The 25834-nt window shown below is 55.8% G+C and overlaps 1 protein-coding gene across 4 annotated transcripts; it reads left to right on the top strand.

Moving 5' to 3' along the window:
* Positions 1-472: 472 nt before the first annotated feature.
* LHX6 (LIM homeobox 6) lies at positions 473-25834 on the top strand. Of its 4 annotated transcripts, none has more exons than XM_019453939.2 (10): positions 476-770; positions 1915-1986; positions 2384-2566; positions 2925-3046; positions 11838-12058; positions 14671-14771; positions 14992-15087; positions 15305-15479; positions 18596-18699; positions 23638-23788. In XM_019453939.2, exons 1-10 carry the CDS (start codon positions 687-689, stop codon positions 23656-23658), a joined length of 1179 nt encoding a protein of 392 aa, XP_019309484.1. In that variant the 5' UTR covers positions 476-686; the 3' UTR covers positions 23659-23788. The 4 variants fall into 4 exon arrangements, with proteins under 4 accessions (XP_019309487.1, XP_019309484.1, XP_019309485.1 ...); XM_019453940.2 differs by lacking the exon at positions 476-770 and adding an exon at positions 1406-1600; XM_019453942.2 differs by lacking the exon at positions 18596-18699 and having other exon boundaries at positions 473-770; positions 23638-25834.

The following is a 25834-nucleotide window of genomic DNA, read 5'->3' as shown; positions in this document are numbered from 1 at the left end:
CGACTGTAGATGGAATCCATCTACAGTCCAAGGTGTGACCATGGGTCCTTTTGGTACCTGTGAGTGGGGCTGTGCCTGAGGGCTGCGGGTGCCCCCTGCGGGAGGGGCGGCAGTGAGAGCTGAGTGGAAGTGGGGGTTCTGATGCCTTTGTATGTCAGCTGTCTGAGTCTCTGTCAGCAGTTCTGAGGTTCTGTGTGTCTATATGTCTGTGTGTGTGTGTCTCTGGGTCGCTGCCTCGCTGTGTGTGTCTCGCTCTGCCTTGGCGGGGAGGGGATTGGTCACGCATGACTCATCTTGAACCGAGCGGGGCTCCAGCGGCAGGGCGGCCGCCGCCGCAGCTGGAGGGGGAGGAGGACGAGGAGGAGGGAGAGGAGGAGGAGGACGACCAGGAGGGGGAAGAGGGGGAGGAGGAGGAGGAGGAGGAGGAGGAGGAGGAGGAGGAGGAGGGGGCGGGGGCCTCTCCAAGTTTGTCGGGACCTTCTTCCGAGGCGGCGGCGGCGGCAGCCGGGGAGGCCGGGGCTGCGCGCGGGCCGGGGGCGGGGGCTGGGGCCGGGCCCGGGGCGGCGGGGCCGGCGCCTCCGCTCTCCTCCAGCTCCTGCTTCAGCCTCTGCTCCCGCTGCTGCCGTGGCCCCTCTCCGCGCGGCCCTCCGCGCTGCGTGCCCGCCGAGCCCGCCGCTCCCCGGCCCATGTACTGGAAGCATGAGAACGCCGCCCCGGCGCTGCCCGAGGGCTGCCGGCTGCCGGCCGAGGGCGGCCCCGCCACCGACCAGGTGAGCGAGCGAGCGAGTGGGTGAGCGGCCCGGGCCACGGTCCGGCAGGGGCCGGGCGGCGGGCGGCCGCGGGGAGGAGGGGTTCGGGGGTGCGCCTGTGAGTGTATGTCTGTGAGTGTGTGAGCGCGCGCGAGCGCGGAGGGGGGGGGGGTCGCGGAAAGCGGGAACACATTATGCAAATGTTGGAGGAATTTCTCAAAAAGCGATTTAGCAAAGACACAGGCGAATCAAGAGGAGGCGAGGCGGGTATTGTCCGTCTGAATAGGCGCTGATAGCGCCGATGCGCCGGGGGTTGTGCTGGCGCAACGCTGAGAATCCCGACGCGGGGCCGGTCCCGGGCGCGCCGAGGGGCTGGAGGGTGCTTTTTCCTCTTCTTGGACGCCTCTGTCTTCTCTTTTTGGTTCCATTCCCCCCCCCCCCGAATCTCGCCCCCGTTTTGCTCCGGGTTTCCCTCCGACTGGCCCTCCAAAGGCGCCTGAATTCGTGTCAATATCGCCGCATCAATTTCGAAGCGCGCGCTGGGCTGGAGGGCTGATGCTCCCAGCGCTCCGGGTTTTATTTTCCTCAAACGCCTCCCCCCCCCACCCATCTCCTTTTTATTTTCTTTCTTTCTCTCTTTTCTCCTTTTTGCATTTTGTGTCGAGAGGAGGAGAAGGGAGCGAGGAAAGGGGGGTGGGTGGAGAGAGAAAAAATTCGATTTTTAATTACTACCATTAAAAAATCAAATTTGCAATTCTTTGGGCGGCCTGATGGATCTCACTGATTGACAGTTGGAATTGACACTCTGGCTACCTCTTATCTTGGGCATTCACGACAATTTCTAATTGCAGGTAGTTTGTGTGTGTGCGCGTGTTTTTTTTCCCCCTCAGAGGCTTGGATTGCAAGGGAACTAAGCGATTACTTCAAGAGCCACGGGTTAAGTGCAGGGAGAGGGGGAGAGAGAGGGAAAAAATCCAATCCAAATTCAAATTGCTTCATTAGAGAGACACCGCTTTTGTGGGGAAGGGCTTTAAATGCCCACTACAAAGTTAAGACTCATTGTTCCGCGCCGGTTTATATAACAGGCGCGGGGAGGCGCTGGGCTCAGGCTGCGCGGAGCCAGTTGTGCAGCCGCCGCCGCCTGAGTTCCCTCCCCCTCCCCCAGGTGATGGCCCAGCCAGGGTCCGGCTGCAAAGCGACCACCCGCTGCCTTGAAGGGACCGCGCCGCCAGCCATGGTGAGTTCGCTCGGCCCTGCCTTCGATCCCCGGTCCCCCGGCTGTCCCGCCCTGGGGACCTTGACCGGCTTTCCGGCCCCGAACCCGCTGCCCAAGCGCGGGGGGACTGCGGGAGGGCGCCGCCCCTCTCCGAGCCTCGGTTTTCCGGCCGGAAGTGTAGACTTTGACCGTCCCCAGCACCCAGGACGCGCGGGTTGAAAGTTGGGGCCGTCCCTTCCTCTCCAATAGGCCCTTCCATTCCTATCCTGTAGCCCATAGCGCGGCGACTCGGGAGAATTTCGTTGTCGACTGATGCGCTGGGGCCCCAGATTTGTCTCCGAGGCGGCGGCAGCCTCTGGCACTCACTCGGCTGGGCGCTCAGCTCAGCGTGCGGTTCTCCCTCTCTCCCCGACCGCAGGCTCAGTCGGACGCCGAGGCCTTGGCAGGCGCTCTAGACAAGGACGAGGGTCGGGCCTCCCCTTGTACACCTAGCACGCCATCTGTCTGCTCACCGCCTTCTGCCGCTTCCTCCGTGCCGTCCGCCGGCAAGAACATCTGCTCCAGCTGCGGCCTCGAGATCCTGGACCGGTATCTGCTCAAGGTGAGCCAGGGGCGGGGTGTTGCGTGTGTGTTGGCGGGGTGTGGGTTGCAGCCCCGAGGACTGCACGGAAGCGGCGCCGATGCCGGGTCCACTAAATTCCTAATCCTGGTTCAGCCGCTGCCTGACTGTGCGGCTTTGGGCAAATCTTAGAGTCTCTCTGCCCGCTCGGGTTTCCGTCTGAAAAATGGGAAGAGTGTATGTCTACCTTCCTAAGCTTCCTTGTTACAGAAGGAAAGTAGGGCAGCCTCGCACCTTCAGACCTTCAGCGACCATCTCAGCAAACGGGGCCGGGGAGGCTGGGGCCGGGCGTGAAAAGAGGCCCGCGCTGAGCCGGCCCCCACCTCCGCCCCCTCCCCAGGTCAACAACCTCATCTGGCACGTGCGGTGCCTCGAGTGCTCCGTTTGTCGCACGTCTCTGAGGCAGCAGAACAGCTGCTACATCAAGAACAAGGAAATCTTCTGCAAGATGGACTACTTCAGGTAGGCTGCCGCCGCTGGGCCAGCAGTGTCGCCGGAGGCAGGCCCCTGGCGCGCACGGAGGACCCTTTGGCAGCGCTTGGTCTCTGGCTCCGGAGCCCCGATCCCGAGTGCACGCCCTGCGCGCCGCGGGGGCTCAGCCGGCCCGCTCTCAGCGCCCCAAAAGAGGAGCTCCAGGCCGCGCGCCGGTGCAGGCACAGGTCCGGGCCCGCGACCCGCCTCCGGTTCCTGCGGCCCACTCGCTTTGGGTCGTGTCTCTGGCTCCGTCTCGGGTCTTGCAGAGTGTCTGGCTCCGGTTCCGACCTCAAGCGCCGCGGTCCAGCTCTGACGTCCTGGTCTCTGGCTCCGACCCGCTCCGATCCCAGACGCGATCTGGCCGCCCCTACAGTGCGCTTCGGCTCTGGGTTCCAACTCCCGCTCCGACTCCAGCCGCGCCGGCATCTCTCCGGGGCCGGACCCTGAGCCGGGCTCCCGACTCCCGCTCCGTCTTTGCCCTTGACTTGGCTGTGGGTCTGGGTCTTGGTCGGGGGCCCCAAGCACTAGCCTCGCGGCTCTCATATCCAAGCGCCTCTTCCTAAGCCCCAACCTCTGTCTCCGGCTCCGCCTCAACTCAGACCCTGGCGTCGTTCGAGTGTCGCATTTCCAGTCTGGGATCCTGCCCGGGTCCCAGGCGCCTGTTTCAGTCTCAGCTCCGTCGTCGTTTCGGTCGGGGCTTCAGCCTCTGCGGCTCTGGGCTCTGACTCTGAGCCACCGGGAAGGTCAGGGTTGTCGGGCACAGCAGTCAGGGCCGCGAGTGGCATTACCCTGGGCTGAGCCCTCCGAGCTGCAGAGCCGCGTCTGGGCAGCTCTCGCCGCGCCGCCTCATCTCAGCCCCGGCTCCTAACCGCGATCTCAGGCCTGACCTGGTCATGGGGTCGAGGTCACAGCGAGGTCAGGGGCACAGCCGCCTCCGGTGTGATCCCTCCGGGAAGCGTGAACCTAACCTGAGGCGGGGCCTCCAGGCCTACGGAGTGGGGAGAGTGGAATGGGACTGTTTCCTGGGAGGGATGCCTGTCCCCAAGGGCTTTGTCAGGAAGTGGTGAAAGCTGTTCCCCTATAACCGCTACCTAACCCGCAGACATCCTTCCCATCCTTGTCTCTGCGGAGGTCATGGCTTCAGTCTTCTTAGAAAGACCCCTGGCCCTGAGAGTCAAGGAAAGTGGTGGGAGGCTAATTCCTGCCTCCTTGCCTCTGGTTCTGAGTCTCCTTGGCACCTGGAAAGAGATCTTGAGTCTAGGGCGAAGTTTGCAGCGTTTGGGTCTGGAGTACTCTGGGAAAAGCATAGGAAGCATGATTTCAGAAGCGGACTCTTCCTTTTGTGAAAGATCCTTGCAGCTGAGGTGTGCGTTGGGAGAGGAGAGCTCGCCCAGGTGGCCTGGGACTCAGCATGCAAGGAGCGTATTGTGTCTCTCTGTTGTCCGGATCTGTGCAGTGCCACAGGAGGAATGCATCACTGAGCAAGGTCAGGGGTATGAGGACAGTGTGTGTAGTCCTTTATGACCATTTTTGTCTTTTAGTTTAAATGTGTGTCAGGAGTGTGTGTCTCTGTGTGAATGTTGGGACTTCGCCTGGTGTGTGTGTGTGTGTGTGTGTGTGTGTGTGTGCACGTGCCCGCAAGGTAGTCAAGACACGATTACATCTGTACAGGGACGCAGAGGTGACAAGGCAAGAATTCCGAAATCTCATCATTCCTCCCCCCCCCTTCCCCTTCTCTGAGGGAGCATTCCTGCTTAAGGCCTTAACCCTGGCATTGAGGAGCCAAGGGTGTGATGTGAACGTGGGTGTGTGGATGTGGACTGCCACACGTGTGCGTCAGAGGGGGTTATCCTTGTGTGGTAATGTAACAGGAGCATGGTGTCTTTCTGCACTGCCCCATCCGACTGCTGGCTGGCTGGGCAGGAAATGAAGGTTAGAGTCCCTGTTTTGCCACATCCCTGCTCTGTGCCTGACTCCGTTTGGTTAAAAACAAAGCCAAAAAAAAAAAAAAAAAAAAAACCAACCAAAAAAACAAATAAGAAACCAAAAGCCAAGCCAGTTGCTGTTTTAGGGCTCATGGGGCTCCTCAGCTGGCCAGGGACAGGGCTCCCGCCTGGGGCACCCAGCAGGATGGTATCTCAGCCTCCTCCTGCAGAGTAAGGCAGGGCTAGGTTCCTCTCCGGGCCCTCCCGGTGATGGTGGACCTGGCAGCTTCATGAACCACTTGTCCACACTTCCTCGCTGTTTCTCTAGCCTCAGCCCGTGCCCAGGATGGACCGAATCTTCTGGGACACTGTGCTTTACTAGGCCTTCAAGGAAGAGTCAAAATTCAGGTCCTGACCCTGCTGTTCAGAGCCTCCACTGGCTCTGGAGTCCCCCTTCCCACTGCAGTGGTGGGATGTGTAGCTATTGAGAGTACGGGCAGTAAGTGGGGTCTGCCAGGTCAATAATCACTGTGTGACCTTGGTCAAGTAACTACATCTCTCTGCCCTCAGTGTCCAACTTCCAGGATTGTCTGTCTGAACTGCCAAGGAGGCCAGGGCAGGGAGAAAGTCTCCGTAGCGCCTCCCTAAATGGCAGGTGCTACGGATGCCTGGATTGGCACCATTGGCACCATTGGCAGAGTGGGTGCTGGGCACAGTCCCCTGATAGCATTTCCTCTGGTGGTTGGGGGAGCAGGGCTTGTCTGGAAGGATGGGGCCAGGCCTTTTCTAGGTTGCAGGTTCTGAGCGTTAATCCTTTTCCAGTGACAAGAGCCCCCAAAGCAAAACTAAAACAGATTTTGAGGTAAGAGAATGGATGGGATAAAAGCTCACATTCCTTGGGATGCGGGAAGAATTGGGGCTCTCCTGATCATTTCTATCCCAGCCAAGTCTCCCTGCAGGCGTAACCCATCCCTGACAGTTCCACCTGTAACAAAAATAACAAAACCCACAAAAAAGGAAAGAAAAAGCCGTGGAGCACCAGGCATGGACTATTGCCTGCTCTCAGCAGCAGCCCAGGCTCAGGGTGGCTGCTGCAAGGGAATTTTTCCTGGGGTGGCGTGGGAGGCAGACCTCTTCCTCAAGAGCTGGGGCTCAGGGAGAGGCCATGCACTGAGTTTCCCTAGCCCTCTGCCTCCTGAAACCCAAGGTCAAGGGTCTGGTGGGATAGGGCCTGGAGCATTCTGCCCAAAGAGAGACCAGATCTCTCAGTGGGACAGAGGGAGGGAGGAAGTGGCCAAGACCTCATGGAGAGGGCACAAGGGGGCTTCCATGGTCCTCTAATCTCTGGTCTTATCCCTTAGGGGAAGGTTTCTCTGCTTTTCTATGCCTCATCTTGCCCCTTCTTTTCACCACCACCCCCAATAGTCTCCCTTAGCAGAGCCTGGTGTTGGTGGCTCAGGAAGTCAGAAGTTAGGAAAGTTCTCCAAACTCACCGGGGAAGGAGACTGCAGAGCACAGAGGATGCCCTTAGCAAGACTGCTAGCCCTCCTGCCTCACTTTCTCCAACTCTCTCTCTAAAGAGGGACCTCAGCAGCCCTTGTGGCCTCAGTCAGATTCCCAGTAACCCTCGCTCCCTGAGCCCTAGCAGAAAAAAAGAAATTACCACCAGGGAAATATGATATTGCTTTTAATTTCTTCACTTTTTTGGTTAAGACCGTTTTCTTTCTATTTCCTTCCAAGAAGTGAAGAAAAGTCCTGAGGGAAAAATAGCATTCCTTCCTGGGCCATTCATATCTGCACTGCCCTCAGCAACCACAACCTCAGACAGCTGTCTCTACCTTCGACCCCCGCCTACCCCCCCCCACACACCTGCCGCTGCTGCCTGCCGAACAGGGCATGGACTGATCTACAGTGCCTCCCCCTTCAGCTTCCTGAAGCATCATGCCCATTGCATGGCTGGGGAGACTGATGTCCTGGGGAGAGAGAAAAGTGGAGCCCAGGGTCACACAGTGAGGGGGGTAAGAGGGGCTGGGCAGGGGTGAGGATACTGCTCGCCAGAATGTATAGAACTCTGCTCCAGCCAGGAATTGTTAACTCATTGCATACTTTATCCCAGTGAATCCTCAAATCCACCCGGTAATTACCATACTCTCATCATCCCCACCTTAGAGGAGGGGAAACTGAGGGTCTGAGAGGTGAGGCCATGCGGCTAGTAAGTGGCAGAGCCTGGGTAAGCCCCATGGCTGTGGACACCACCATCCCTGTGTCTAAACATTCTGTACTGGTCTTTTATAGGGGAGATATGTCAGCAGTAGCTCTCCCTACAACATGTGGCCGGTGGAGTGGCAAAGACCTCTCTCTCCTGGCCCTAAGGAGTTGAGGCCAAAGGCCCTCTCTCCATTGGCTTCCACAGGGAGCACCGGCTCTGGTGTGTGACTCTCCCTGGATGGGCCCTGGGAGGACTAGGACAGGAGTGACTTCCTCAGGGGCTGTGACTAGATCAACTTTGTCAGGATCAGGTCACCATGGTTCCTGGCCCCCTTGCCTCCTGCCCATTTGAGTGGGGAATAAAGGGTTAACTACTGCTCCTGGCGTTGATACGGGTGGGGTTCAGAGAGTGTCCTGGGCTGGGCGCGGGCAGCCGGCTGAAGTTCCTGTCCCTGGCTTGGCCCATGTGACTTAGGGCAAGCCCTCAGCTTTCTCTGGCCTTCCTCCTAGAGCCCAAGCTCCAACCGCGGGCTCCTGCGGGAGAAACCCACCCCCTCCCCCAGAGCGAGGGTCCCCAGGGAGGCTTATAGCTGGGAAGCGGCCCCCCACCGCGGCAGAGAGCGGCCCAGCGGCCGCCAGCTGTTGGGGGACAGATGTTGGGGGAGCGGAGAGAGGAGTTCTGGGGAGGGGCCTAGGGCCGGGACCTCCGTGGCGCGGGGCGTTTTAACCTCGTAATTGCTGGTTCTGTTTTTTCTGGCTTCTTCTCCTAAGAGTTTGCCTAGAAGGGAAGGAGCAGAGGGGATAGGAAGGGCTCCACCTCCAATCCACCTTGTTTGCCTCTTAGAATCTCCCCACGGCCAGCAAGTGAGTGTCCTGAACGTAAAATAATTGAATTCTGGTTTGAGTTTCCCCACCGGCTCACCAGCTTTATAACTAACATTGGCCTTCCCACTCGAGCTTCGGTTCAGCTTCGGGTAGCTTAATACGGGGGGAAAGGCTCTTTCGTTGAGGCTCATTCACCCAGCAAATAATGACTGAGCACCTCTCGGTATCCAGAGAAAGTAGGCCAGAAGAGTGAGTTTGCCCTGGCCAAGGGCGCACAGCTCCCTCTGCACAACCGCGAGTACCCAGACGTCTCTGGTCCGTCCTCAGGGGAGAGAGGGCAAGGAGACGCGCGATGCCCACCCCACTCCTTTCGGCAGTTGCCAGGATGCGAAGCGTCCATGCGCCGAGCGCCTCAGTCCTTGGAGCCTTTACCCCGCGGTGCGCGCGGGGACCCAGGGAGGCGCGCGCACAAGGCTGGGGGTGGAGGGGAGTAGCCGCGCCCCCTAATCCCTTTGGCGCTCCCTTCGCAGCTCCCGAGCACCCCATTCTTGAAGTTTCGTTGTCTCGCCGCCAATTTCGCTGCTTCCGGAATCCCGCGGCTCGGGCCTCGCTGCCCGCCTGGGAAGGAGTCAATCGGTTTGTCAGAGCCTCGATCCGTAAGCCTCCTCGTGCCCCCTTGTTTGTGCCACTGACCCCTGCCCTGGGTGGAGGATACGTTTCAGGAGCGGCCCGCAACGCACCCAAAACTGCATAATGACCCCACCCCCACCCCCACCCAAGGATCTTTCGCAAAGGTGATTTCGTTGACTGGGCGGAGCCACGGCGAGCGCGGGCAGATCCTAGGGCTGGGGACAGCTCTTGTCGTTTGGGGTGACATGTGGAGGGTGAGAAAGTTGCTGAGAGATCACTCGCGGCGTCCTCCTCGGAGTAAGCAGTGCACAGTGTAGGCGCTGACCGCGCCCGGGCGTTGCGGACTTGGGGAGCCGGGAGATCAGGGGTGTGCGGGGTGTCGTGGACTCATCTCTGGCGGAGGACGAGGAATCCCGTACAGCCTAGCCCGGGGACCCGGAGTCGGAGACTCTGGCGCAGCTCACGGGGCGGGGGCGCACGGAAACCACAGGCTGGAAACGCAACCGCTCTCACCTGGAGTCTGAAGGCCGGGGACCTTCCCTTCCCCGGCTCTCCCCTCTCCCCGGGAACGCACTCTCTGCCTTCCCGAGCCCGCTGGGCCTCAGGCCCTACGCGCGGGACTTTCTGGGACCGGTGGCTGGGAGTAGGGACGCGACGGGGGTAAGACCAGGTCCCTTTCCAGTTAATACAACTGGGATCCAGTCCCTATCATCTCCCGCCCTGCTGCTTCAGCACGGACTAGGTTCCTTTTGCACCTCAGAGCGGACCTCGACCCCCGCCCCACACTCTTTGTGGTCTTGGGCAAGTCACTTGTCCGCTCTGAACGTCCCATTCCACGTGTGCAAAGCGGGTGCTAGAGTCTCCACCTCACGCGGTTGCACCAAGTCGATGGTGTGCAATGAAGACCTTGCGCCCTGGGTCCCTGAGTCGCTTTCATGGCTCTGCACACTGCTGGCTTCTCCCTCCTCTCCAGGGCGGGAAAGTGCTCCTAATCCGTGTACAACGAGTCAGGCAGCGGAACCCCCAGTCCGCCCCGCGGCGAGAGTAGGCAGGGGTGGGCTAAGCGGTTTCCTCTCCCCTTTACTGAGGGATTGGGAAAGAAACCGCGGGCTGTACTAGGCTGTCCCTGGGGAAGCCGAGTTTCCAAGGTCGGGAGCCGCCTCAGTTTAGGGGGCGGTTGACCCAGCAAAGGCGCACAGTGCAGCCTTAGCTGAGCAAACCGCGCTGCCAGGGACAGGGTCCTCCTGCGGTCCTGGTCAGAGACAGTGGCGTTACAGTTACGTCTGGGAGCCCGGCTGGCGGAGGCCTCCGCGCTCCCTCTTTCAGTTCAACCCAAGATCGTTTATTCAATTGACAGTTGCTTGCATTCGGCAAGACAGGCGAGGCTGTAACCAGAGTGCATTTGCCGGGCTGTTTTCTCCACACAGTCACAAGCATTTCCCAATGCTCCTCCGGGTGCAAGTGTGCGGGCCCTGGGGACACAGGGCAAATCTTCTTGGTTCTCTCCTAGGATTGCAGGGGGTGGGAGGGAGAACCGAAGAATCTGACATTTACAAACCTGTCTGACCAATGTTGAGAGCCTGGTGCTGGGACTGGAGGGCTCTGCAGGGAGGGGGTGTGTGAAGAGCACAAAGTCTGTGCAAAGACCTGGGCCGGGAAAGTGCTTCAGAGGGGGCCATAGAGACCTGGCACTGACCTTCCATTGTGGCTGCCTGGGACTCCTGTTTGGGTATGGGGTGGGGAAAGTTAGGGAGGAGATGAGTCTAAGAGGTTATGGTCTTCTGGGCTTTGTAAATTCCAAGGCTCTTGGACCAGATCCTGAGGTAGAGTGGAATCAGCAAAGGATTTTAAGCAGGGCAGGGTAGGATGCACCGTGCATGCTGGAAACTTCTCTGTGGCCACTGTGTGGAGGAATGGTTGCCAGGGGTGGTGCTGGAAGCAGGGAGATCAGGGCAGACAGATACTGGCCTAGGAGGGCAGCTGTGGGACTGGAGACGAAATGGATCCCAAAGATACTTAGGAAAAAGAACCAACAATGCCTGATGATCCGTTAGATGTAGTGTTAAGGAAAGGGAGGAGTGAATGATTTAGGTTTCTAAGCTTGGGGGGCTGGATGAGTGGTAACATCATCCCCTGAAAGAGTGTGCAGCAGAGGAAACTGAGGCCTAAAGGGCTGGGACAGGGTCAAAGGATGAGTCATCCACTTAAGGAACAAACCTTCCCAGGTGCTCAGGGGTCAGGCCTTGGGCTGACTTCTGGGACAGGATAAACCAGACTCCTGCTTCTTCTTGGAGGGGCTCGCAGTCTGGTGGTGAAGGGAGTCATACCCAAATAGCTGCACCTCGAGGTGGGAGAAGATGGGGAAAAGGCCCAACAAGGAAGGCTTAAGGGGGAGGAAGCATTCGATCTGCCCCTCCCCCCCCCACACACTTTTTTTTTGTCTTTTTAACATTTACTGTTAGAATGCCATGGGGCTCCAGAGCCTGGGACTGGCTGGGTACTTAATAGACTTAGACTCAAATAGTACTTAGACTCAAAGTACTAAGTACTAAGTGGTAGTCATTGCTGTTGTCACCTAGTTCAGCTCAGGGCAAGGAAAGTGAGCACTCAGAGGGGTTAAATAATTTTCCCAAGGGCACAAAGCCAGTAAGTGCATATCTGTCTATGCTTCCAAGAAACCCTGAGCATCTCTACAGCTGGGGTACGGTTTATTCATCGTGGGTTTCTAGCCTTGCAGGCTGTGTGACCTTATGCAACTTAGTTTACCTCTCTGGTCCCCATTTTCTTCATCAGCAAAATGAAGATTAGTTGGGATACGCAATACAAAACACTTAGAATCTTGCTGGGCACGTGGTAAGTGCTCAAAATTTTGCCTGTTATTATATTATTACACTTTCCCTAACACTCATGATACATTTGAGTGAACAGATTAGTTATATATAAATATAAGGAGTCATTGTAGAAAGTTTGGAAAACTCAGAAAAGCACTAAGAAGAAAATAAAACCACCCACCAGCTCACCTTCAGAGTAAGCTGGTGTCTGCAGGGGGGTGGGGTAGGGGGCAGATCCAGGCAAAGGGAAATTTGTGAGCGAGGGAGGTCAGGAGACAGGGTGCCAGCGGGCCACTGGGAGGTGGAAGGGGTAGCCTGTCTGAGCTTCGCCACCCCCTTTCCTGCCCCGGTGTCCCGCAGCCGATTTGGGACCAAGTGTGCACGGTGCGGCCGACAGATCTATGCCAGCGACTGGGTGCGGCGGGCACGCGGCAACGCCTACCATCTGGCCTGCTTCGCTTGCTTTTCGTGCAAGCGCCAGCTGTCCACGGGCGAGGAGTTTGGTCTGGTCGAAGAGAAGGTGCTGTGCCGCATCCACTACGACACCATGATCGAGAACCTCAAGAGGGCCGCCGAGAACGGTACCCAACCCGCCCCACCCAGCACCCTGCCACACCTCTGTGCCCCGCCCTCTCCCACCTCAGCCCAGCTCCCCAGGAACTGACCACACTCCTCTGGGAGCAGGCGCTTCCTTTATTGCCTGGAGACTGAGTGGGCGCGGGGCCGTGCACGGCGCATGCGCTCTTGGCCCACCATTGCTTGAGAGCCTGCAATGGTAGTCTGTCTCTGCAACTGTTTCCTCATCTGTAAAATGGAGCCAATGATAAGACACCTTCTCAAAGATAGATGAGCCCATGTGTTGTAAAGGCAGGAAGCACCCAATGAACCCTAGAGCTCATTCTCACAATGGGGCAGCCTACTCCACCTTTAGACAGTTCTGGTTGGCCTGAGGGCTGATCCCTTCAGGCTGCCTGGAACTGGGCATGGGCCAGTCCTAGAGAGATGATGCAACTCTGTTCTCCCAACGCCCATGCCAGCAGCTCCAAGCCAGAGGTTTGGGGGGCGGGGTTCAGCCTACGCTGTGAGGGAAAAGGCCTCTGAGTCTGGAGACCTGAGCACCAGTTTTGCTGCTGGCATGCTGTACTGATATGTGAAGTTTCCTTTCTTATCTGGGCCTCAGTCTCCCCATCTGTGCAAGAGAGATGGGTCAACTAGAAAGATCCCCTAAATCTCTTCTGGCCCCAATACTGTGTCTCCTCAAGACACATAGGCCTGCAGACAGGGTTCACATCTTCCAGAGATTGTGAGGACCGAGTCACAAATGGTTAGAAAGGGGTGGGGGGGAATGGAGGCTGGGCTGAAGGTGGAGTCAGGGACCCTTTCCATGATTTTCCTGTCTGGGTCTTTGCAAGCTGCTAGCTTCTCTGTAACGTGGACTATTTTGTGTGATCCTTACAAAAAAAAACCCTAGGAAGTAGCTGATGTGTCCCCATTTTACAGATGAGGAAACAGGCAGAGGTTATCTTCAGTATGTGATTTGCCAAAGGTTGCATCCTAGAAGGTCTGCTTTAACTCCAAAGCCCAGGCTTTTAACCACCATTCCATACTACCCCATTCCTGAGCTCCAGGGACTGCTTAATCAGGCTTCATTAAGCAAGGGAGACTGCTGGGAGGTGGCTGCCCCTGTAAGTTTCACTTTCCCATCTAAAAAATGGCACAGCAATCCTTGTCCTGCCTGTTCTCCTAAGGGACATTAATACCACAAAGTGTCTGTCCCAGCCTCAGGGCCTCTTGGGAGGTATGTGGACCACCCTGCCTCAATTTCTAGCCTGGGGACTAGTCAGGAATCCCCAGAATGTTCCAAACCATGGCCACACCAAGGCTATCACTTTCTCCTGCCAGGATCAGGACTAAGTGGGCCTAGGTGGGAAGCAAATGAGGCTGGGGTTCTATGAAATTACCCGCAGTGGTGGGCAAGTCAGCAGTGGCGCTGGGATGGAATCTCAGGAATCAGGGCTCCCCCTATACCATGGCCCATCAGTGACCCCAGGCTTCTTCCACATCTGGACCTATCAGGGCCACCCTTACCCACAGCCTGGCCAGTTACAACGCTAACTCTCACATCTAGGCTGACCCCAGACTCCTACCATGAAGGCTTGGGGCCTCAGATCTCCTTTACTGAGCAACCCTCAGTTTTGGTTACTGGTTTTCTTTTAAACACACCCGTCCATCATAGAAAATTTAGAAAAGATGGTTAAGCAAAAAGAAGAAAATAAAGATCACTCCAAATGTCACCACCTCTCATATCTTTAGTATATATCTTCCCAGATTTCCCCCCATGTATTTATGGTGGCATGTTTGTTTGTTTTTTCCCCCCAACATAGTCTTCTTCCTAATTAAAAAAAAAATTACAACTAGTTGTGTGAATAGTGCTGGAATTACTGGTGATTTTTATTTTCTTCTTTGTGCTTACCTGAATTTTCTGAGTTTTTGAGAAGGAGCATGTATTACCTAGAAAAAATGAGGTATTAAAAATAAAATGGGGGACTATGTTTAGTGTGATTGTAAAAGTAATAGAAGTGGAAAGAGAATGGCTAACATATGCTCCAGTTAATGAAATTAAACCTTGGAGAAATAAAGTGACATGTGATTGCTGTTAAAACCTCAAAACTTACAGAAATATTGAAACTAGAGCCATAATTGCACTCTTCAGAAGTAACCACTGCTAGCACCTTGGCGTATATCCTTTCAACTTTTTTGCTTCCATACATTTTTACAAAATTAGAACCGCAGTTCTGTAACCTGCTTGCATCTTAACCTCCACTGGCCTTTGGTTTCCCCAGTTTAGCTAAGAGGGAGTCCCCTTGGGGCGCTAGAGTCAACCACTAGGCGAAAGGTCTTGGTCAGGGGTTTTCTTCTCTTTGAGCTTTAGTTTCTTTCCTCTGCTGTAAAATGGGGCTGTGAGACAGACCCAAAAGGCACAAGGAGGAGCAGTGTCTGGTACTGAGTAGACGCTCAGAAATGAAAGCCCCTTACCTAAAGACAGAGCTCAGGGACTAGGACTCTGGGATCCCCGCTCCCAGCCAACTCCGCTCCTGACCCTTCCAGGGACCAGCTGCCCCCACCCCCGTCCTTTCCAGGATGCCACTAGAAGAGATGGGGACGCGTGGTCAGCCACTTCTGTCACCCCCAGGGAACGGCCTCACGCTGGAGGGGGCAGTGCCCTCGGAACAGGACAGTCAGCCCAAGCCGGCCAAGCGCGCGCGGACATCCTTCACCGCTGAGCAGTTGCAGGTACCCGGGCCCGCCGCGAGTGGCCGGGGCTGTGGGTGGGGCGTAGACGTGGGCGGGGCCTAGAGGACCTCTGGCTCCGCCCCCTCTGCCCGGACCCGCGGGTGACGGGGAGGGGCCGTAGCTGTCTGGGGCGTGGCCTCCTGGCCGGAGCCTCTGATTGGGCCGCAGTCTGGGAGACCTCCGCGCGTCCCTGTCTCACTGCCCCTTTTGCTCCCGTCAGGTTATGCAGGCGCAGTTCGCGCAGGACAACAACCCCGACGCACAGACGCTGCAGAAGCTTGCGGACATGACGGGCCTCAGCAGGAGGGTCATCCAGGTGGGGCCGAGGGAGGGCGGGGCCTTCGGGTCTGGGGCGGGGCCTAGGGGGCCGGGGGCGGGCTCTCCAGCGCGTAGCTGGTCTCCAGCTGAGCCGCAGGCCCGGGCGCACGTGGCCGCCCTTACCCAGGAGGCAACGAGGCAGTCCCGCCTGGGGTCTCCGGCGGTGTGTCCGACCCTTTTCCGCGAGGCTGAGGCTGCTGAGGCTGTCGTTCCAGGTGTGGTTTCAAAACTGCCGGGCGCGTCATAAAAAGCACACACCGCAGCATCCCGTGCCGCCCTCCGGGGCGCCGCCGTCCCGCCTCCCTTCCGCCCTGTCCGAAGACATCCACTACTCCCCGTTCAGCAGCCCCGAGCGGGCGCGCATGGTCACCCTGCACGGCTACATTGAGAGTAAGTGACCGCCACAGCTAGACCGCCTAGCCTGCGGGCGAGGGGTCACGGAGGAGCGCGCGCGGGAGGTGGAGGCGTGGTGGGTGAAGGCCTTTCGGAGCCTGGTGGGTGAAGACGTGGGCTCTGTGGTCCCTCAGACCTAGGGTTTGGGGAGAGGGGCTAAGTTCCCAGTCTCCGCCTTAGTGAGACGGGACCCTTCATAGAGAAAACTCATTCCGCCATTCAAAAAACACCATCCAAGTACCCACTGTGTGCGAGGCCCCAGGGGCTAGGGAGAGAACAAGACGGGTAAAGTGCTTGCTCTGGTGGGACCTGCGCTGTCGTGGAAGAGATAACATGGCACGATAACCAGACAGATGAGGGCATGGTTTTAATTGTGATGATTGCTATAGGAAAAGTGCTGGAATATAGGAATATAGGAATGTGTGGAGATGACACCTCTCAGCAAGCTGAGAGTGGAAGGATGGATAGGAATTAGTGAGGCACCAGGAGAGGGGAGGCAGGAGTGCAGGGCAGCAGAGGAGATGAATGCAAGCAGGCCTTAGTCGGGAAAGCATTGTGGCATGGGTGTGTTTGGGGTTGCAGAAGAAGGCCCGTGTGGTGGGAGTATCCCCACCTACCTACCCTCCTTGAACCTCAGAATCCTCATCTGTAAGCTGGGACATTAACAATGCCTACCTCACAGGGTTGTGAGAATCCATTGATGTGTTCAGTAAATACTTTTCCATGCTAAACACTGGGATACAGCGGAGAACATAACAGACCAACTCTGTGCTCCAGGGGCTCACGTTCTGGAGTGGGACATGGGTAAAGAGACAATCAACTAATAAAGGAGGGAGGGCTGGCATGTCAGTGGGACTGGATGCCATGGGAATGATGGAGTGGGCCAAGGTGGAGTGACCTTTGAGCAGGGACCTGGAGGAGAGAGGGAGTAGCCTTGTGGATTTCTGGGGGATGAACATTCAGTGAATCTGCTAGGGAGCAGGTGCTTATTACAGATTTCCATTCCCGTTGAGCTTGTTTGTTTCCTCAAAGCTGGGTGTGACCAGAAAAATAGAAGTGGCCACAACATACCCACAAACATGAATCCTCCCTTCTCTGGCTCCAAGTAAAATGGAAAGGGAAGGAGGGGTCAGAGAGAGCCCTGCTGTTTACTGAGCCCCGGCCATGTGCCAGACACTATACTAAGCGTGTTTGTAAACATCAGACATCACTGTCTCATTGTGCAGACGAGAAAACCAAGGGTCCACGTAAGTGAACAGGAGCAGTGTTCCTTAATGGTTGATTGTGGGCTTTGGGGTGAGACTGTCAGGCTTCTAATGCCATCCTTGCCACTTACTAGCTGTGTGACATCAGGCAAGCTTGGTAGCTTCCCTGAATATCAATGTCCTCATCTGCAAACACGAGGACAATAAGAATCCTTATCTCAGAGCAGTGTGTGAGCATCAGATGAGATCACTGACTTCAAGTCTCCAGCATTCAGTAGATGCTGGGTAACTATTAACCGCTCTTGTAATGGTGGTGGTGGCTCTGGCTGGCACAGTTGGAAGTGCAGATTCCTGCCTATCGCACCAGACAGCCTGCTGGAAACCATGTCCGTTTGCGCTGTTCCATTTCTGAGCCACCTGCTCTGTAGGAGGGACTTTTCTTCCTTTCTTTTCTAAACAATGACATATGTTCAAGCTGCACAGAGCCCATTGAACATCTAGTTCATCTCTTAAAGGTGCCAAGGACCCAGGACTCTCTAGATACCAGGAGTCTGGGCTACCAGCTAGCCCTTGCCATGGGGTTGGTAATGGACCTAGGTGACCCTCTTGGGAGTGGGGCCATGGCCTTCAGAGTCCTGCTAGAACTCCCCACATACTTTGCCAATCAAGCCTAGATGTGTCTTTGACGCTCAGAGAAAAGGCTGAGGTCCCCTTTCCTCTTCCCCTTGAGGTGGAACCCAGCTTGGGGCAGGAAGTGTTGAGAGTGTTTGGACCTGCCCCCTCTTGCATGGCTGAAGGACAACCTCAGCAGTTTGCTCTGCTGTTAACTAAAGTTACACAATTCTGAGTCTCCTGGGGTCTTAGAGCTTGGAATCTGATAAAAAGCTTTGGAATCGGACCCCAGAAAGATGCACGTACACATGTCGTTTTCCATGTGATCGCAGGACTCCTAGAATACCCCAGGTTAAGAATCCCCAATCTCATGCAGCTGCCTTACTCTACAGATGAGGGAACTGTGACTCAGAAAGGCACGGTGACTTGTCCTAAGTTACATATTGATTGTTAAGTCTCTGTACAGGGCTTTTCCCCCCTATGACCAAAGAGGAAGAAGTGTAGGGAAGAGAGAGGCCATGGACTTCTCCACTGTAGTGGTAAAACACGGAAACATGAGAGATTCGGGTCAGATCTGAGGATGGACTTTCCCCCCACAGTTTTAGGTGTTGGAATAAGGTACAGAGATTCATGCCAGAAATATTCAAAGAGTACCTACTAGGTGTAGGACCTACTAGGTGTCATGCCTCATTCTAGGTACTGGAAATCTATCAGGATCTAGAGTCTGGAAAATTCTCGAGTCAGACAAAAATTCCTGCCCTTATTAGGCCTTGCATTCTAGTTGGCAAAGACAGATAATGCCAAGTAAACAATAGATATCTACAGTAAGTCAGGTGATGGTAAGTGCTAAGGAAGAGAAACAAAGCTGGGAAGGAGGACAGAGAGGGTAGAGGTGAGTACAGTTATAAACAGGGTGATCAGGGACAGCATCATTAAGAAGGTGATGTACAAGTGCAGGGTCCTCTGGGAGGGACACAGGTAAAGCCTGAGTGACACCTGGCAGGTAAGAAGGTATAAGGCACCAAGGAGGATCTTAATAATGGGGTACAGCCTTGCATATAGATGTTAAATACATAGGAGTGTTTGTTTATCAGTGAGCTGGGCAGTTATCACATAGCACTTTATAGATTATAGGGATTTTCATAACCCTCTGTTGAAGTTTTGCCCAGGGCCAACACAGCTGGTAAGTGGCCAAAGTGAAACTGGCCCCAGGACTCCATCCTGCTGAGCACGGGGCACACGGGTATCCTGCACAGAGGCTGCAGGATGGGTTCCAAGGCATCCTTTCGTCCACAGGTCAGGTACAGTGCGGGCAGGTGCACTGCCGGCTGCCTTACACCGCACCCCCCGTCCACCTCAAAGCCGATATGGATGGGCCGCTCTCCAACCGGGGTGAGAAGGTAAATGGAGCCAGGTTGGGTGTGGTGGGTGAGAGCCTTCCTGCCAGGGATGGGTCTCAGGTAGGCCCCATGCTGCTCTGTGGTAGATCCTCTCTGCCTAGCATACTCCAGCCCCCACCAGGCCCCCGAGGTGGTCACTTGAGCGGCACATTCTATGTGCACAGCCCCTCCAGAGGCCTCCTCGTAGCCCCCCACCAATAAGTGGCCTTCTTTTTTTCAGATTTGTGGATTTAGTTACTTGGCTCAAATCTTGTGGTTTCAGGAAAGGCTTGTGTCACACACCACCCTGCATCCCACCCTGATACCCATTCCTCCTTCCTCCTTTTTGTCCCTGTCTGTTAGGAGTGGATACCCTTATCTTGGGGGAGGCCTGGAATAGCAGGCCGGGGGTGACCTTGGTCAACTGGCAGGGCCTTCTTGGTGTAATTGGGATCTCTGGTTATCTCAAGCATCAGGACTGAATATCCAGAAGGGTGCTTAGGTATCCCCCAGCCAGTGGTTTGAAAGCTTTGTTTTTAAGCACCTCACATTTAAAAAAAATTTTTTTTCCATAACCTATAACACAGATAAAAGTGGATAGAGCTGCTCTGGGTGAAACCACAGAGTGGGTAGAAACCCCATCTCCCTCTCAGTGGCAAGACACCTGTCAGTGAGCCTTGCAAGCCTCTGTCCTAGGACAACCCCTCGTTTTAGGACTGGAGAAATTGAGGCCCAGCTTGCTCAGATGGAACCTATACACTTCCTCATTTATTCAGCTGACATTTGCTGTGCACTGACTTTGCCCAGTAGCCCCGAGTCTCTTGCCAGGAGCATAGAGATGAGGAAAAAGCATGGTTCTTGCTCCGAGGGGGTCACAGCCTGGAAGGGAAGCACACACAGTGTAATCAAACTGATGGGGGAGGCCAGGGAGCTGGAGAGCGGGGGCACAGCTCGGGAGAAACACAAGGAGGACTTTCCGGAGGGAGGCACTATCTGCCCCCAGGCCCAAAGACTGAATCAGAGTTCATCAGAGAAAGCGTGAGCCACCATGGCTCTCGGGAAACCCTGAGCAGTTCAACATTTCTGGCACCCAGGCTTGGGAGGGACAGTGAGAGGTGGGGAGCTCAGGGCTGTCAGTGGGGGAGTCTGGACTCTGTCCTGGGGCAGGGGGGGAGGCCCTGGAGGCCTCTTGTTTTATTGATTTAGTTTTAAAGATTTTATTTTTATTTTTATTAAGTTTATTTTATTTTAGTTATTTTTGAGAGAGAGAGCGTGCACATGAGTGGGGAAGGGGCAGAGAGAGAGGGAGACAGAGAATGTAAAGCAGACTCTGTGCTGTCGGTGCAGAGCCTGATGTGGGGCTCGAACCCACGAACCGTAAGATCATGACCTGAGCCCAAGTTGGATGCTCAACTGACTGAGCCACTCAGGCGCCCCTAAAGATTTTATTTTTCTAATTAAAAAAAATGTTTATTTATTTTTGAGGGGGGAGGGGCAGAGAGAGAGGGAGACACAGAATCCGAAGCAGGCTCCAGGCTCTTTGCTGACAGCACAGGTGTGGGGCTCGAACCCACGAACCGTGAGATCATGACCTGAGCCGAAGTCCATTGCTTAACTGACTGAGCCACCCAGGTGCCCCAAGATTTTATTTTTTTAAGTAATATCTGTACCCAACATGGGGCTCGAACTCACAACCCCAAGGTCAAGAGTTGCATGCTCCACTGACTGAGCCAGCCAGGTGCCCCTATTGTATTTTATTTTATTTTTCTGGTTTTATTGAATGGAGGCCTCTTTTAGAAACATCGTAGTAGCAGTCCTCAGGGAGGCAGGGAGCCCCAGGAGTCAGCAGTTGTGGTGGGCCAGGAACACTGAGCCAGTGCCTTCCATCTGGAAGGATCTCCAGACACCTTCCAGGCCAGCAGAGCACCATCTTGGCGTGCCTCAGAATCACCTGGGAAGCTTATAAAGAAGCAGGTTCCCCAGCCACACCCCTAGAGAGTCTGCTGGGGAGGCGGAGGGTGGGGGGGCGCTCCTCCAGGACACCTCCACTTACTCTGCCTCCTGAATGAGCACCTGCTGCGTGCCAGGCTCTGTGCTGGGCACCATGGGGCAGGTCTGTAGTGCAGACAGCCTAGCTGGACAGATGGATTTATAAATAAATGGTAGCGTGTAATACAAAATCCCACAGAACTGGTGGTGGGTGAGCGCGCCCCGTGAACACCCGCCAAGATTGTCCTGCTCACAGCAAGAGCTGCTGTTGCTTCAGCGACTCCATTCACGGCAGGTGCGTCACGGACCTTGTCTGATTGATGCCTTCCAAGCACTTTGTGGGTGTGGGGATGGCCATCCTTGTGGTGAAAATAAGGAAACTGAGGCTCAGAAGGGTGGCGTGCAGGGATGCCTCGAATCTGTTGGACTCTGAAGTCCGTACAGGTCAGTCATCACTTCCTCTTGTGCAGCACTTTACACAGTGCTCTCTCTGACCTCACCCATCACAGCCTCGCTGGGGGGATGATTCTGATTCCGTTTCACGCCTGCAGAAACCTGGGCTCGGGGCAGGAGCTCACCAGCATCACACAGTGAGTGTGGGTAGAGCTGGCCTCGATCCTAGGACTACCGGCCTCAAAGCTGCCACTCTCCTGCGAGAGGGCACTTGTCCCGTCAGCCCTGGCACAGGGACTGCAGAGGCAAGCTGGCACAGTCCCTGTCCTCAAGAAGCATGTGGCTTAGAGCAGGAGGCGAGCAGGGTGACAGGGCAGTTGAGGTGATGGATGAACATGGCCCTTGAGGACCCAGAAGAAGTGCTGAGCTGTAAGGAGAAGCAGGGAATGGGAAGAAGGGTGTTCCATGTCAAGAAAAAAGCATGTGCAAAGGTACAGAGGCATGGAAGAGCCTGGGTCTGAGGGACCGAGGGATGTTTAGTGTGGCGGAAGGCCAAGGAGGTGACAGAGGTCACATAATGAAGGGCCTGGACCAGGCCCAGAAGGGAGCGGAGAGGGGAGCCTTGGAAATGTTTAGGGTTGGGCTCAGCACTTGGAGCCAAGCCCTTGTCTCCTGGTTACTCAGCTAAGCTTGTGGTTATGTCTGGTTCAGTCTGAAGGATGAGCCAGTCTCGGGTCTGGCAGCTCTTGCTGTACAAGGTTTCTGGCCCCTGGGTTTGGCTGCTGAGCCAGAGTTTTCTCCTGCTGGGCCTCGTCCCCAACTTCACATCCAGCAGCTCTGGAAAAAAAATGTTTCTCCCTCCTTCGTGACCTCCCACCCTCTCCCTATCAGTCCTTCCTGCCAGCTCCCGGGGACCTTTTCTGTCCATCTCTTGCCAAACCCACAAGACCTGGTCATGTGTGATCAGGGCAAGACTGCACGGACTTTCTCCCGAATGCCTCCAGGCCTGACTGGCCCAGCTGTGAGGAGACTCAGTAAGCCCTGGGGCAGGCCCCTGAACCCACTCAGGACCAGCGCTGGCCCAGCGAGGAGGACCGTGTTCTGAGCATTTGCCTGGCGCATCCCCTGCCTCCGCCACATCGTCATTTGGCCACACACTCCTGAAAGTTTCCAGAACCGTACTTCTTCTTGGTCATGTCCCCCAATTCCACAATTTTGGAGCTTGGAAAGCTCTTAGAAATCAGAGCCATGCTGTCATTGATCAGACGGAGAGACTGGGGCCCACAGAAGGTAGGGTCTTACCAGAGTTATCCCTCTTGAGACAGCTTCTCTTAATAAGAGCCCAAAGCCAGGCATCCCAGAGGTCAGAGAAGAGCTCACTGGGGTGAGCCAGTGCGGTGTGAGCTCTGGAGTCGGCCAGCCTCTGAATCCCAGCTCTGCCGCCCTCTCACTGTGAGACCTGGGAACACAATTAGCTTCTCTCAGCCTCCATTCCCACACCCGCAAAATGGGGAGAATTATCGTTGCCGCCACCTAAGGTTGTTGCTGAGAGTAGATGCAATAATGTAGGTGAAGACTTTGGCACAGTGCGTGGTACACGGAAAGTGCCCCATAGATGTTGGTTATTTCCATTATGTTTTTGGAGATCATCACCATTGCTTTCCTCCAGCTCCTCCTCATAGTGACTGACATGTTCTTGATCAGAAAATGGAACGGCCATATGGCCATGCCTACTGGATGTCCCTGGACCCCTTGAAAGCGCCTCCTGACACGTTACTATGAAAAGGCACCTCCCATTGACTAGCCAGCCAGCAATCCTTGACCTGAACTTCAGGGAACTGGCCTTGTTGGTGGCAATGAGAAGTCAGCCAGGTGCTTTAGGTGGAAGAGGGAGAGGGAAAGGGGCAGACAGTTCTTGATCGCCCGCTGTGTGTCAGGCACCTGGCCGCCTTTTGGCTTGGTGATGATGAAGTGCGTGAAGGGCTTGGCCCGCTGCCTGATGTGTAGTGAGCGTCGATGACTACTGTCCCCATGGCCTCGCAGAAGCGACGCGTTACAACAAAGAGAGCTTGGTCTGGGGCCAGGACTGTGTTGCGGGACCCAGGGCCACCTCTGCCTAGCTGTGTGATCGTGAGCTTCCTGACTTGCCCCTCTCTTGCCCCCCTCAGTGCCCTCCCCGTCAAATGGAGACAATGGCGGGATGCGCCCACGGGGGTTGAGTCTTCTGTTCCATAACGTCAGGAAGGCACGTTACACGGCACCAGGAGCAGGGTGCAGTGCCCAGTAGACATGTGCTGCTGCCCTTGTGTCTCACTGAACCCTCCCCATTCTGAGAGAGAGGTTTTGTCATCCCCGTTATACAGATGAGGAAACGGGCTCGGAGAGGGGCAGTGAGTTGCCCAGGGTCTCACCGCGAGTGACAGAGCTAGGATTGGAACCCAGATCTGGGTCCCGAGCCACCCTCATTCTCCATGCCTTCAGAGGACCTCTGGGGGCGGGGGAGAGCGGGGCTGCAGGGGGCCAGGGCGGGGGTGTCAGGCCCCCAGCTCAGCCCCCTCCCCCTCCCTCCTCTCGCAGGTCATTCTTTTCCAGTACTAGCGCCGTTGGCACTTCCGCATCCGTCCGCGGGCGCCCCACAACTGCCCCGCAGCCGCCGGAAGCCCGTGCCCGAGCCACTGCCAGGGGCCCACCCGCTCCGCGCCCGCCCCTCGCCCACCGTCCCGCCCGCCGCCAGCTGGGCCCCCGGGCCTGGCCTTCCCTTCTCCTGCTGAGAACCAGAACCTGCCAAGAGCACTGCGGAGTCCTCCTCTCCCAAGGCAGAGCTCCCTGAAATTTGGAATCAGGGCGAAAACAACGGCCTGTGTTTCCACTTAGACAGGAGTCATCTTCAACTTAAGCTGATTACAATAGCAAAAGGCCAAATTGAACCGTGCAACGCCAACAGCCTTCTAATTTACAGGTTTTCTTTCCTCCCATATTGGCCTTTATTTACTACTTCCTTGCAACCATCTCTGAATTCTGAATAGCCGACAACCCCCCCAATGTTATCCACTCTGTTGCTTTTGTCTGGAAAACTCTACAGTGTTTGTGGGATGTCCCCAAAGGAAAGCTATGTTCTAATTTTATCATTTCCATCTGTCTGGTTATGTCAAGTTAATTCAGAGAGAGAAGAGACACTGACCAACCCTGAGAGGCCCAGCAGGGCAGAGATGGAGCCCTGCCCAGACCAAGAGGCAGGGGATCGGCAGGGACTGGGGGGAGGGGGCGGCAGAGGCTCCCATTGGAGATGCATGTGGCATAGTGGGCTGGGGGAGGCACGAGCTCTTTTAAGGAGAGGGAAGAGAAAACTCGGGGTGTATAGGGGGAAGACTGTTCCTACCTAGTTAGCCAGCCATATACACAGGAGACTGGCGGAGCTGGTGTATGATACGCACGACGGCATTTCTGAACGTTTCGGGGTTAGAATCGGGAGCCCTCACTGGCTACTTGTTGACTCCTGATAGGGGCATTTGGGTCATGTCTTCCTTGGAGGGGCCGTTCAGTGGAGGCGGGGCGGAGCTGGAGAAACAGAGCCCTGGGAAATGGCAGAATGCGGATTCTGAACCCGGCTCTGAGTAGAGAGAAGGGACCTGCTGCGGAGGTGAGTGTGCCAAGCCTAGGATCCCAGCGGGCACTCCCCACCACCCCTGCCCAGAGCCAGCCCCACCCACTCCCGAGAATGCAGGCCAGACACAGCTGTGCTCACATCCACCCTGCTGTGCCGCAACTCTTCCACCCCAAACAAAAGGGCTTCGGCTGCACAAGACCATGATTTATGTTTTCAGGGGACGCCCATTTGTCCCAGACTTCTCCTGTAATTTCAGAATTACTTGGTGTCCTGATGCATTTCCCACTAGAGGCTGCTGGTAGGCATGCGCTAGCCCGAATCCTCCCTCCTGCTTTGGTTAGCCTGACCTGTTGCTCTTGGAAGGAGACCCCAGGACAGGGAAAGCAAGTTCATGGCACGTATGTACCGGCTGTCCCTGTTGTCAGAGGTGGTAGGCGTCGCTAATTGATTGCATCTCTCTGTCTCTCTGAGTCTGGATAAGGTTTCGATATCCAAATGCTTGAAGCTGGCACTTAAAACAAAAACCTATTTGCCTTTCTCGCCCTGGGACCTGGAGGAGGGCCAGGCCCAGGTATAGCCCAAGTTGGGAACCCGCTTCCTTTCCCTTCTGAAGACCGTTCCAGGTGACTTGGGGCCAAGGGAAGGTAGCACCAGAATGCGGTCAGTGCAGCTCAGTTCAGAGCTCATCCACTGAATAGCTCGTACCTGGCCATGCACAGGGTGCTGATGTTAACAAAAGGAGCTGGGGCCTGATCCCTGGTGATTGGGGAGCTCGGTTTCCTTTGATTTTTGCTCCTGATGTCGAAGCCCTGAGCACAACCTTGTGGTAAGTGGCCAGCCAAGCCCTGCCCAAGTGGGTCACCTAGTACCCACTCTGCCTTGAGCCTCCCCCCACCCCAGGGTCTGTTCCTTGCGTGGATCATGTGGTTGTAGCATGTTGCCATTCAGACAGGTCTCCACTAGCCTGTTAGAGCAGCCTGGGAAGCCTGGGAACACACAGGCCACCAAGACTATTTATTTAAATACAAAACAGAGGGAGAAAACACACACACGGAAAAAAAAAAATTGTAAGCACTTTTTTTGTAAAACCAATGTCTGTTTTGTTACATACCTTTCATGTTGTGCTTTGTAAATGTCCTATTTGTGTAATAAATAAAGTTAATGCAA

The sequence above is a fragment of the Panthera pardus genome, unplaced genomic scaffold (genome assembly GCF_024362965.1).
Source record: "Panthera pardus isolate Hobbes unplaced genomic scaffold, ASM2436296v1 HiC_scaffold_20, whole genome shotgun sequence".
Taxonomy (NCBI): domain Eukaryota; kingdom Metazoa; phylum Chordata; class Mammalia; order Carnivora; family Felidae; genus Panthera; species Panthera pardus.
This window is presented reverse-complemented; position numbering and strand designations above follow the sequence as displayed.

What these genes read in the sequence shown, in the direction of transcription:
- LHX6 (XM_019453942.2), top strand. Translation starts at nt 687, where the DNA reads ATGTACTGGAAGCATGAGAACGCCGCCCCGGCGCTGCCCGAGGGCTGC. An exon ending in TGGACCGGTATCTGCTCAAG is followed by an intron (nt 2,567 to 2,924) that starts GTGAGCCAGGGG and finishes CCCCCTCCCCAG; the next exon opens with GTCAACAACCTCATCTGGCA. An exon ending in CCTGCACGGCTACATTGAGA is followed by an intron (nt 15,480 to 23,637) that starts GTAAGTGACCGC and finishes CTCCTCTCGCAG; the next exon opens with GTCATTCTTTTCCAGTACTA.